Genomic DNA, 12,724 nt, shown 5'->3' with positions numbered 1-12,724 from the left:
TGGATTAATGCAGTGCAGTAGTCCTGGTGCCCTTGTTTTGCGTTAGATTCAATCTCTTTCTATAAAACTAGAAAGACAGTATCTAGCAGGGGATGATTATGAGTAAAAGAGAACTAGAAAATATAAAATAAGAAAAGCAAACGTCTCTAAAATCAAGTGGCACTTTGCTGTGTAGATCCTAAAATAAAACCTCTTTCCCTGCGCCTCCTCTACGTTTCACTCCTTATAGTTTAACCACATGTGTGTGTGGAGCCGTGAGGGAGTAGTGTCTAGTTAAATAAAATATATGTCTCCGCACTTCAATCGCTTTACTTTATCCAAAATATTCTTTTATCCACTTGTAGGGGTGTTCCTGCAGGGGAAGAGGGGGGTAATTGGAAATCGACCCGTGGTCGTCTCTTAAGACTCGAGGCTAATGGCTGTTCTGGTCCTTGTCAGTCAACCTATTCTTTTTAAACATCCGTCTTCCTTTCTTTTGTCTCAGAAGATAAAACATGTATGACTTGCAGAGATACAACTCCCTTCTTCTTGACTTTCACTGCAGTCCAGAAATAGCAAAAGTACACACATCCTTTACTCAAGTAGAAGTACAGATACTCGTGTTTAGAAATACTCTGGTAAAAGTAGAAGTACTGACTAAACTTCTTTACTCAAGTCAAAGTAAAGAGGCTTTGAAATGTACTTCAGTAGAAAGTACCCATAACTAGCAGATGCTTTAAAGAGTACCTGACCTCCCTTTAAATTAATAGAACAATAATGTCATTGTTAGCCAATGAATGTTTCCATGCTGAACAACGGCAACATGACAACGTTTCCATTGGTCCCTCTTCTTTAGAGAAGACCAGGAAATGATGGATACACGGATCGTGTTCAAATCAATAGGCACGCAATGACTCTAAAGAATAATGATCACGCATCAAACACACATTCAGACTAAAGGAACCAGCTGTTTGGAGAATGAGAGAAGTAGAAAGTACAGGTATTAGAGTTCAACATGTAAGAAGTAGAAAGTACAGGTATTTGAGTTCAACATGTGAGAAGTAGAAAGTACAGGTATTTGAGTTCAACATGTAAGAAGTAGAAAGTACAGGTATTTGAGTTCAACATGTGAGAAGTAGAAAGTACAGGTATTTGAGTTCAACATGTGAGAAGTAGAAAGTACAGGTATTTGAGTTCAACATGTAAGAAGTAGAAAGTACAGGTATTTGTGTTCAACATGTAAGAAGTAGAAAGTACAGGTATTTGGGTTCAACATGTAAGAGTAGAAAGTACAGGTATTTGGGTTCAACATGTAAGAAGTAGAAAGTACAGGTATTTGAGTTCAACATGTAAGAAGTAGAAAGTACAGGTATTTGTGTTCAACATGTAAGAAGTAGAAAGTACAGGTATTTGTGTTCAACATGTAAGAAGTAGAAAGTACAGGTATTTGAGTTCAACATGTAAGAAGTAGAAAGTACAGGTATTTGTGTTCAACATGTAAGAAGTAGAAAGTACAGGTATTTGGGTTCAACATGTAAGAAGTAGAAAGTACAGGTATTTGAGTTCAACATGTAAGAAGTAGAAAAGTACAGGTATTTGTGTTCAACATGTAAGAAGTAGAAAGTACAGGTATTTGGGGTTCAACATGTAAGAAGTAGAAAGTACAGGTATTTGAGTTCAACATGTAAGAAGTAGAAGTACAGGTATTTGGGTTCAACATCTAAGAAGTAGAAAGTACAGGTATTTGAGTTCAACATGTAAGAAGTAGAAAGTACAGGTATTTGTGTTTCAACATGTAAGAAGTAGAAAGTACAGGTATTTGGGTTCAACATGTAAGAAGTAGAAGTACAGGTATTTGTGTTCAACATGTGAGAAGTAGAAAGTACAGTATTTGTGTTCAAAATGTAAGAAGTCAAAGTCGTCAGAAGAATAAGCAGTGGAGTAAAGTACTGATACCAGAAACATGTACTTAAGTACAGTGACAAAGTATTTGTACTAAACTACTTCCCACCAGGATTCATCGAGGCCTGGACATTTGTTGATAAATGGCTAAACAACGGGGGTGATAGTAAGAGAAAAGACGAGGTGATAATAGAGAGATAATGAGTCTGTGCATATTAGGAAAGATGGTTGGATTTACATTGGCAAGCATGACAATTGCAACCTTTAAAATGATATTTAAAAAGAGCCTGATTATCACTCCAGGTAATTACATTTAATTCTGGGGGAGTTTAATTAGAAATAAGTCTTCCAGGCAAGAAGCCACGGCCGAAGGTAATTTAAGTAATTCTGCCCTGGTGTCAAAAACTCTGGCACCCTCAGCCATTCTTCTTATTTCCATCCTTCATCCCCTTGCACTCCTTCTGTCTTCCATACTTTAAGCATCACCAGCTTCCCTTTTTCACAACATGACTTCAAAATGACTCAGTCGTCTAAATAGCTTGCATTTTAAACGGCAGCAGCGTAATTTAAGTTGTATTTGCAAAGACAGAAGGTGTGTAAAACTAAAAACAAAAGGTTAACATCAGCAGTTCAACCTTTTAAAAATGAGCAATTCAGCTAAACACTGTAGGCTATATATTGTTATATAAATGTTATATATTGAAGTGCAGCATTGCAAAAAGTAAAGAAGATGATGTGGTTAACCCTGAATAGTTTATCAGTATTTCTTCAGTATACAGAATATATATATATATATACATTTATAAAACGGACAAGTCAAATCAAGCAATCTGATTGGTTCTTAGTCGTGATATAATCAGCGTATATCACGGGTAGAATTGTAGTTACTTTTCACAAGTCATGTATCCCTCCGCGTCTGAGAAAAGCTACAACCGTTACATTACGTCTAACTAACAAAGCTTAAGATGGAAACATGTAAGGTTAACTTCGACCTCCGGGGGGGTCTTACAATGGAGGAGTGGATTGAGGAGTGCCTATCTCCAGAAAGCACCTAAACAACGACATGCAGAGCTACGTGAAGAGCAGGTAGACCAACTGGAGAAGTAGCAGCATTCAAAGCCGAATCTCGAGGACCAGAGAGAGTGGAGCAATATTCTCACCACGCCAAGCAACAGCCTAGAACAGCCTCAACCTATACAAGTAACCTCGTAAGCATGCTACTGATGCTGGACAGGTTTTCAGTGGCTGCACAACAAACAGCAACATACACATGAATGTAAATAAACAGCCAAATAATGGATCAACGCTCTCTGTCTAATATGTTCGCTAGCTGTTAGTGTTGTTGCCTAGCAACCACCTCGCACTATGTTTCGTGCAGAAGGCAACGGAGGGACTATTTATTTTGAATATCATTATTTACTAATAAAAACTATTTCAATTAGAGTGTGTATTCTTCTTTCATATTGCCACACTTGGTAACCGTTTTATAAAAGCAATAGCTCCTGTCGTGAGCTATTATTAAATATGTTATGTTGAAGTATCACTGTGATAGAGTCAGTTTCTATAGCTGTGTTTAGAGGCACTCACTTTGTAATTTCCTGTAATGACACAATATATATTTGGACCTTTGTTTACGACATTTAGGAGCTTCTCATGCCTCCATAAACATTCATCTGTTTGTCATCTTGCAATTTATTTATTAATCTAAATAGTTAGCACTGTAACAAACCCTATTTAATATTATCTTACTGTACAATATTTAATTTTACATTCTGTTCTTGTATCATATTCTATTTACGTGTGTATAGACTTCTTGCTCTATTTTTTATTCGTACTTTTGTCTTTTATTATATCACTTTGTTGCATCGTTGGAGGAGCTCGGGTCATTGCCATTTCTACACTGGAGCTTATGAGCATATCACATTAAAACCTTTGAATCTTAATGAACATGACCTTTAACTGTTCAATGCTTAGAGCCTAGGCATTGCCAATCCGTCCCTTGTACACACTGGTAAGCATTTACATACTTGACTTCCCACATCTAGTCTAAATATAATAACATAATAATGAGCATTAGGAAAAGCACGATCAAAATGCCATGTATTATTAATACATCTGGTCACATTAAAGGTTTCTAAAGACTATGATTAGTACACGCTTCATGTTTCCCACACAAAATAAAACAGAGATCTGAAGAGTGGCCAGAGAAGCTGGAAAACACACGTTCTTTTTAAGTGTCGGGAATTTCTAACAGTTAGTTTTAAGACAATCCCTGACCTTGGCATGCTGCATCGTTCTCAGATTCGACCACGCAGGGTTTAAGGTGTGGAGGTGAAGCCGCTCAGGGCCGGAGACACAGCCTCTGATTAGGACCTTTGTTTCAAAGACTTCACAAAGCTCTGGTCTGGCTCTGAGGCGGAGCTCTGCTGGCAGGAGGCCTGTTCGCCGCTCGGCCTCTGAAGCTCCTCCACCTTGATGAAGGCATGAAAGTTGTCACAGTGCCAACAGGCTCTGACCACCGCTGCACACCCACATTGCTCTAATGGCAGATATTCAGAGCTGCAGCAGAGCTTCATTTTAGAAAAGAAAAGCAACTTGCATTGATGCAGACACTGAGAAGGAAACAGCCGGCAGAGGAAGAAGAAACTGACCCTAAAAAGGCTTCATAAGCATGCTAACGTTGTCACAATCCTAATGTCATGTCACGGTTTTAGTTTAGTCTGTCTTGTTTTGCTGTTCTGTTCCCACCTGTGTCTTGTTATCCTGTCGTTAGTTTCCCTGGTGTGTCTAGTTTAGGGACGGGTGGCGCAGTGGTCTGTGCGTTTGATCATCAGATCAAGGGGGCGTTGGGGAACTCCAGTTCGAAACCCGCTCCCGCCCCACTGCGTCAGGCCGTTGTGTCCTTGGAGACACTTCACCTGAATTTGCTCCTGTGGGTATTGTCCACAGTAGATGACCATTACATGTATGATCTGTATGTGTAATGTGTATTTGTAAAGCGCTTTGAGAGTCTTTGATAAAGCGCTATAATAAATATAAGGATTATTATTATTATAGTTGTCTGATTGTGTTCACCTGTTGCCCTTGTGTTTCTCCTCTCCTGCCCGGCTGTTTCTCGTCTCGTGAATACCCCTCCCTGTATTTAGTCTCTTCCTGTGTTCCCCTGTCGGTTCATTGTTTGTTTCTCCTCCCTTATATGACATGTCACCATGTGTACAGATGTCCATTTTCACTTTAACTTATTCCGTACTTTATAACTTAGATGACCAAATATGTACATATGCTGACAGTTATTTTACTCTTATTTTTACTCATCTCCTATTTTATAGTCTTTTATTATTATTATTATTATCATTTTAATTTTTTCTTGATTTTATTTATTTTTGATTTTATTAATCTGTGTGAATCTTTGCTGTCCTGTTTTTTCACGCTTACCCTGTTGTTGCTTTGTACAACTGAATTTCCCCTCAGGGATTAATAAAGGTTCATCTTATCTTAACTTATCTTAACTTATCTTAACTAACCCCTTTCCCTTATTCCACCTAGCTCAGTCTGTCTTGTTTTGCTGTTCTGTTCCCACCTGTGTCTTCCTCCCTGTCGTTAGTTTCCCCGGTGTGTCTGATTGTCTGATTGTGTTCACCTGTTGCCCTTGTGTTTCTCCTCCCCTGCCCGGCTGTTTCTCGTCCCGTGATTACCCCTCCCTGTATTTAGTCTCTTCCTGTGTTCAGTGTCGGTTCATTGTTTGTCCTCCCTTCACGTCACGCTTCTTGTTAGTCTCTCCTGTCTCCCTCCTCGTTGCTCAGTGTTGTGTGTTTGTGCTACCTGTGTTTTTCATGCCATGTTTTTGTGTTTTTCCAGCTTTTAAATAAAGCTCGCTTTTGTTTATAACCTTTACCTTTTTGTCGTCTGCATTTGGGTCCTACCTTTTTCCACGATTCTTAACAAAAGTTAGAGATAATCAACTTTTAAAAGTAGAAATGTTTATATACAGTAGCAGTCAGAAGTTTGGACACACCTTTTCATTCACAGGTTTTTATTGATTTGTTATTCTTTTCTACATTGTAGATTAAAACTGAAGACATGACGACTCTAAGAGAACACATACAAAAGTGTTAAACAAACCAGAATAGGATTTATATTTTAGATTCTTCGAAGTAGCCCTTTTGCCTTGATGACAGCTTTGCTCACTCTTGGCTTCGTGAGGTATAAATAATATTCTGGTTTATTTAAACTCGTTTATTTACTACATAATTCCATATGTGTTCTTTCATAGTTTTGATGTCTTCAGTATTAATCTAGTCCAAACTCTTGACTGGTGCTGCACATTAACGTGTGTGCATGTTTGAAATAGTTGGAACTGCAGTGGCAACATGGAGACATTTAAGATTAGACAAACACAGTTTATGCAAAAACTCATGATGACCTTTGTTCTGGATTATTGACGACTGCATTTCAATTATCTAAAAATATTCTGAAACTCTACAGACTACCCTTTTTGTTTTTGCAATTACACCCCACCTCCTCCTTCAGTAACTGGATATAACACACATTAAAGGTGGGGTAGGTAATTCACTTCAGAAACACTTGTTATATTCCATGGAATGCTCTTAACATCCCGATAGCAATGAATATCTGAAATGCTTTGACAACAAATCCATTAAAAAACTTCATCTGTGGAAGCCGTGGCGCTGTAAAAAGCACGACCAATCATCTGAGCCGGCTAAAGTAACTGGATGGCCTACCTGCCTGTCAGCCTTCCACCTGGGCACAAATTTATCTCGTGCCCTCATTGGTCATGTGGGCGTTCGTGTGTGTTGGAGGAGGGGCTCTGTGAGGAAGGGGCAGATTTGTTCCGGCTGTGTATTTTCAAATTCTAGCGCACTCGAGCTGCTTTCTCCAAAATGACCTACCCCACCTTTAATGTAATGTAATAACATCGACTCCGTAGTGACAAATGTATCTATATCATATTCCATTTACGTGTATAGCCTCTTCTTGCACTATTTCTACTTTATTTGTATTTACTTGCACATCTCAAAACATTCTCTTGCACTATTTTCTAGTCCTATATATATGTTGCACTGTTGGAGGAGCCTGTGACTTCAGTTTCTCATTGCCATATCTACACTGAAGCTGCCGAGCACATGGCAATCAAGCCTTGAACCGTACCCAGATACAAGTCAGACATGTCAGGGGACATACACCTAGTGAAAACTGATTTCTGAGAAGCTGATATTTTCTGTTCCGCTCAGGGGACTCACTTCACCTTTAATAAGAAGTTGAATCCTTTGCTTCTCACTCCTCACAATGCTGAGGGGAGAAAATGTCACCTTGATTACAACTTATAAAAAGAGACAATTGCAGGAAAGCCACAGGATGCATTTTCAGAACGAGAGGAACAGTGGATGCAGTTTAATTTTCTTCAAGGTAGCCCATCATTCAGTTTTCTCTGGTTCATGGAACACACTGTGTCACACGGAGAGGAGCTTTGTTCAGATAACAGATCGAAAAAGACGACGGATCAAGTGATAATTATGAAGGGAACTTTAACTGTGTGTGTGTGTGTGTGTGTGTGTGTGTGTGTGTGTGTGTGTGTGTGTGTGTGTGTGTGTGTGTGTGTGTGTGTGTGTGTGTGTGTGTGTGTGTGTACGTACCTGGCAGCTCTTTATCTCCCTTCATCCATCTGATGCTGGCGGCAGGCTTGCTGCTCATGGCGGTGCAGGTCATCTCCGTCTCGTTGCCCTCACTCAGAACTTCGTCACGCGCCTCGATGATGGGGTTACCTGGAGGGACTGACACACACACACACACGCACACACTCTGTAAACACAGGCGGAATAACTTTTACTCCCTGAGCACTAGACTATGTTTTGAAATTTGACAAAGTGACGGCCGTATTGTGCAGATATCACTCAGTCTTTATCAGTGATGGAAAGTACATTTACTCAGGTACTGTACACATTTGAGGTACTTGTACTTCACCCGAGTATTTTCATTGTATACTACATTATACTTTTACCCCACTATATTTTGTACTCTTTACTCCGCTAGATTTATTCTACAAATGTATAGAGTACTTACTTTTTAAATTCAGATGTTGACACAATACTCAGGAAAGACCTTTAGATTCTGATGATTTGATGAAGAGTAAACAATCCAGCATTTCATTTAGTAACCAAAACAATGAAGAAGATGAAGAAGAAGAAGATTCAACTTATTGTCATTGCGTAGAGCAGGTACTATGTAACGAAACCTTTGCATTTGACCCATCCTAGTGTTAGGAGCAGTGGGCTGCCATTATGAACGGCGCCCGGGGAGCCGTGTAGGGAACGGTGCCTTGCTCAGGGACACCTCGGTAGCACTTGGTCTTTCCGGGACTTGAACTGGTGACCTTCCAGTTGCCAAGCCAAGTCCCTATGGACTTCGCCACCACCGCCCTATGGTGGTGGCGAAGTCCGTACGCCTGTACTGGAGTACCAATAATGACGTTCAAGAACGGCCTCAAGTGTATGATTGCGATTCTATAACACAAACTATCATTGTCAACAATATCGTAAAATAATTTCATAATGTGGGCTAATTTGTTCCCAAACCTACGCTTTCTGCTTGAGTTAATCTCCGTCAGAAAGTAGTTCCTAGAAAGTAGTTTCCATGGTAACGATAGCCGATCAATCGAATACTCCTGCTACCCCGCTTACAGTTATTGAGTCAATGAGCGGGTTCATTGACAATTCATTGGCAGCACTTTGTTCAAAAGCTTTTCACAGCGTCTTAAATCTTAAAATTTGCTGCTTTAAATTTTTTTTAAATGTTTGTAGTTTTTCCTGCAATCATTACTTGTACTCTAAGTACATTTTAATAATCACACTTAAATACTTTTACTAACAGTAAGTACCATTCTCAATGCAGTACTTTTACCTGAAATGCAGTATTTTTACAGTATGGTATTTGTACTTTTTCCACCACTGGCCCTTTTGCACACGACTAAAACAATTGTGTAACTCTGCAATAATACATGTATACCTTTGTGTGTATCTGTACGGCTTATTTAAATCAATGTTTATTAGTTATTTTGTGAAATATGTCATATCTCTCATTCTTACATTATATTAGCTCCTTCAACACAACACTCTGAGAAGACAACATAAGTTAGAACACATGAAATATATATATTTTGTTCCAACGTCACTTTAACTGCTGTCCTTGTGATCTGTGTGTGTGTGTCTCTGTGTGTGTGCGTGTGTCTCTTTGTGTGTCTCTCTCTGTGTGTGTCTCTGTGTGCGTGTGTCTCTTTGTGTGTCTCTCTCTGTGTGTGGGGGTCTCTGTGTGTGTGTCTCTCTGTGGGTGTGTCTCTCTGTGTGTGTGTGTGTGTGTGTGTGTGGTGTGTGTGTGTGTCTGTGTGTGTGTGTGTCTGTGTGTGTGTGTGTGTGTGTGTGGTGTGTGTCTCTGTGTGTGTGGTGTGTGTGCGTGTGTCTCTTTGTGTGTCTCTCTCTGTGTGTGTGTCTCTGTGTGTGTGTCTCTCTCTGTGTGTGTGTGTGTGTGTGTGGGTGTCTCTGTGTGCGTGTTGTGTGTCTGTGTGTGTGTGTCTCTGTGTGTGTGTGTGTGTGTGTGTGTCTGTGGTGTGTGTGTGTGTGTGTGTGTGTGTGTGTGTGTGTGTGTGTGTGTGTCTGTGTGTGTGTGTGTGTTTGTGTGTGTGTTTGTGTCTCTGTGTGTGTTTGTGTCTCTGTGTGTGTGTGTGTGTGTGTGTGTGTGTGTGGTCTCTGTGTGTGTGTGTGTGTGTGTGTGTGTGGTGTGTGTGTTGTGTGTGTGTCTCTATGTGTGTGTGTTGTGTGTTTTGTGTGTATTTGTTGTATGTGTGTGTGTGTGTTCTCTGTGTGTGTTTGTTGTGTGTGTGCGTGTGTGTGTGTGTCTCCGTGTGTGTGTGCGTGTGTGTGTGTTTGTGTCTCTGTGTGTGTGTGTGTGTGTGTGTGTCTCTGTGTGTGTGTGTGTGTGTGGTGTGTGTGTATGTGTGTGTGTATGTGTGTGCGTGTGGTGTGTGTGGTGTGTGTGTGTGTGTGTGGTGTGTGTGTGTGTGTGTGTGGTGTGTGTTCTGTGTGTGTGTGTGTGTGTACCCAGCACGGTGATGTCAGCGTAGGCCTCCTGGGGGGGGTCGGTGTAGAGCTGGCAGACGTAGCGCCCCTCGTCCGACAGCGACACGTTGGACAGCGACACCTTCAGCTCGTTGTCAGAGAAGTTCACCAGCTGGAAGCGAGCGTCCTTCAGTGCTGGGGAGGAAAGAGAAAGATCATTTATAATGTATACGGTGAATTTACACATACAGGAAGAATACAGATGCGTAGAATTAGAAAGGTAAGTACTAAAGATAATGATTAAACTCACACAGAATAAACGCAGTGTAACAGCGCTTAAAGCTTTGTGCTGAAGACATGAGAACAAATTGTACTTCATCATTTATTTGGTGTATTTAAACATAAAGGACGTAGACGTACGCATCGTAAATTACCAGTAAATATTAAAGTTAAAATTCCTTTTCAGTGTTGAATTTAATGATATGGCATATTAACACAAACCGGATGTACACATAATGCTCAGTGTAACAACGGTACATAACGAACTAAGTATCTCCAATCGAGTCTGATTCGGACTTGAAGTATTTGAGACTCATTTTCTTTCCAGTGTTGTTGAGATCCCTGTTAGTTTTCAAGATCTGTCTTTGGTGTCCTGTGTTATGTCTGTTGTTACTTCCTGTTTGATCACCTGACTGTGTTCCCCTGGTGCCTTCTCACTTCTCTTATTTTTAATTTCCTCGCTCCTCGGTCTCGGTCTCACCGGAAGTTGATTTGTCTGCGCCATCTTGAGTAGCGTCCCAGTGGCCTTATTTCTGCCGGAGGACCGAGGAGCGAGGAGCGATAACCGAGGAACCACCAGACCATCCTTCGATGAAATCCTCAGACACTCGCCCCCTTACTGTGTATCGCTCACTGATTGGACGATGCAGCGCATGCACTGATCTGATGCTTCTTGACATGAGAGCAGTTTCCCAGCGGAGTGAAGAAAATACATGAACCTCACGGGAGTCACTCCTCAGTTTATACCGTGTTTTGTTTCAATTCATGTATCATTTAGTTACAAATATGAGAAATATCTGAACAACAAAGTGGTCAAAAATCATTTTATTCATTTTTTGGAAACATTTTCATGATCGCTTTTTTCGTTTTACATTTTTATTTATTGTCATTCAGTCAGTCATTAAGTGCTATTAAAATGTTAATGTACTACATATCCACACAAACAAACAAAGTGTGCAATCCAATGAATGTTAAACTGGGTTTTGATAGATAACATATCTCTTTTTCTTCTCTCAATTATTTTATTTATTTTGTGCACTCTAATCAATATTAATCAAACTATTGTTCGTTTATACATTTTAAGAATGGCGTTTATCTTTTTTGAGAATGAGTTCTTATTTGATTTAATGTATTTGGGTCTACAACAGATGATACAAATGTTAGTGTCAGTAAATGTGTACTAACAGAGGCGGGGGGGTGTGTGAAAACAACGGGGACAGAGCTGCTGTCAGACGATCAGCTGTGCAGCGTCATCACAAACGGACGTCGCTTCACGTGACGCTCCGGAGGAAAGGACGTCCCATTGCTCTTAAAACTCATTTCCCTGCTTCTCGTGGTTTCCTTGCGTCCCTCCATGCTTCCCTGGTGGGAGGGACTAGACACAGGGAAACGACGCAAGTGAGGGAAGCAAGGATTTCATTTAACCGAAGTGAGAAGGGCCCTCTGAGTTTCTCTTCCCTCTCTTGTCTTGTCCTTGCGATTAGTCTTGTGTGCGTTTAAGTTCTGGTTTTTCACATTCGAGAATGATATACATCAAAATGATTATTGATGCATTCATGTGTTCATCACAGCTCGTAAAGGTGGAACTAATACTTTATCTCAACCTGGAGCTGGATCTCTTATTTATTTCCACATTCAGAAGTCCTGCTTTCTTCGAGCGTTCACTTTAATTTATTATAAAATACACATTTTCCAGTTTTTTAAAGGTTTTTATGCAGATGACGCCACTCTCTATTTAGCCTGAAGTGCAACACAACTTCAAACATTCTTCAAAGCACTTTCTTGGAGAAAAACAACCTCAATCTAATAATAATTTAACAAAGTGATGTAACACACCGTGCTGCAACGAGAGGCAAAGGAAATCAAAGCACCAGACACACTTTGATGTGCATGCTAACAACATGCTAAGTGTTAGCCTTGTCCTTTCGTCGGACTGCAGTGGAGTTGAGGATAAATCCATAAATCTCTTCCTCATCTGGAGCTTCTTTCATCTGGCGTTACCTTGTTTGCCCATCTACCTAAGCGCTCTCTCAGCTGTAATGTGCAATGACAACATGTGGAGCAGATGAAAGCAGACCCAGCTTTGATGTGCTGATAAATCCCGCTCTGATTGACAGACTCTCCGGGCTTTTCTACAGATCTGTGTACTCATCCTCTGGCTCGGTGTGATTTTTTTTCCCTCAAAGCTTAACGCATTGAACACGGAAACCTCCGACGCAGACGACCCCTCAGAAACAAAACATAATTTCACAGATGAAGGAAGATGTATGGCCGAGCAATATTTGCCTCTAATGTCAAATAGAGAGCGATTGAAACGGGGAATAAGAGGCGGGAATACTAATCACCACAATTGATTTTGTGCATCATTAAACAAGAACATCAGACACATTTGAACGACACCACAAGGACGACTGGAAAAAGAGGCGGAAAGAAATCTGCGTCCGCAATTAAGAAATCAATCTCAACACATATTCTCGATTTCTGATACTCCAACA

At 40.4% G+C, this 12,724-nt stretch overlaps 1 protein-coding gene across 1 annotated transcript in view; it reads right to left on the bottom strand.

The window, feature by feature from the left end:
- LOC117557505 (cell adhesion molecule 1-like) overlaps positions 1–12,724 on the bottom strand; it is a gene marked incomplete at both ends in the record, with an annotated part of 75,920 nt that overhangs the window by 21,877 nt on the left and 41,319 nt on the right. Inside the window, 2 exons of the mRNA XM_034233381.1 lie at positions 7,536–7,673; positions 9,993–10,145. Coding sequence (XP_034089272.1) covers positions 7,536–7,673; positions 9,993–10,145 — 291 coding nt within the window. The remainder of the gene's footprint in view (positions 1–7,535; positions 7,674–9,992; positions 10,146–12,724) is intronic.

The sequence above is a fragment of the Gymnodraco acuticeps genome, unplaced genomic scaffold (genome assembly GCF_902827175.1).
Source record: "Gymnodraco acuticeps unplaced genomic scaffold, fGymAcu1.1, whole genome shotgun sequence".
Lineage (NCBI taxonomy): Eukaryota > Metazoa > Chordata > Actinopteri > Perciformes > Bathydraconidae > Gymnodraco > Gymnodraco acuticeps.
Note: the sequence above shows the minus strand (reverse complement) of the source record. Positions and strands in the feature narration are given on the sequence as shown.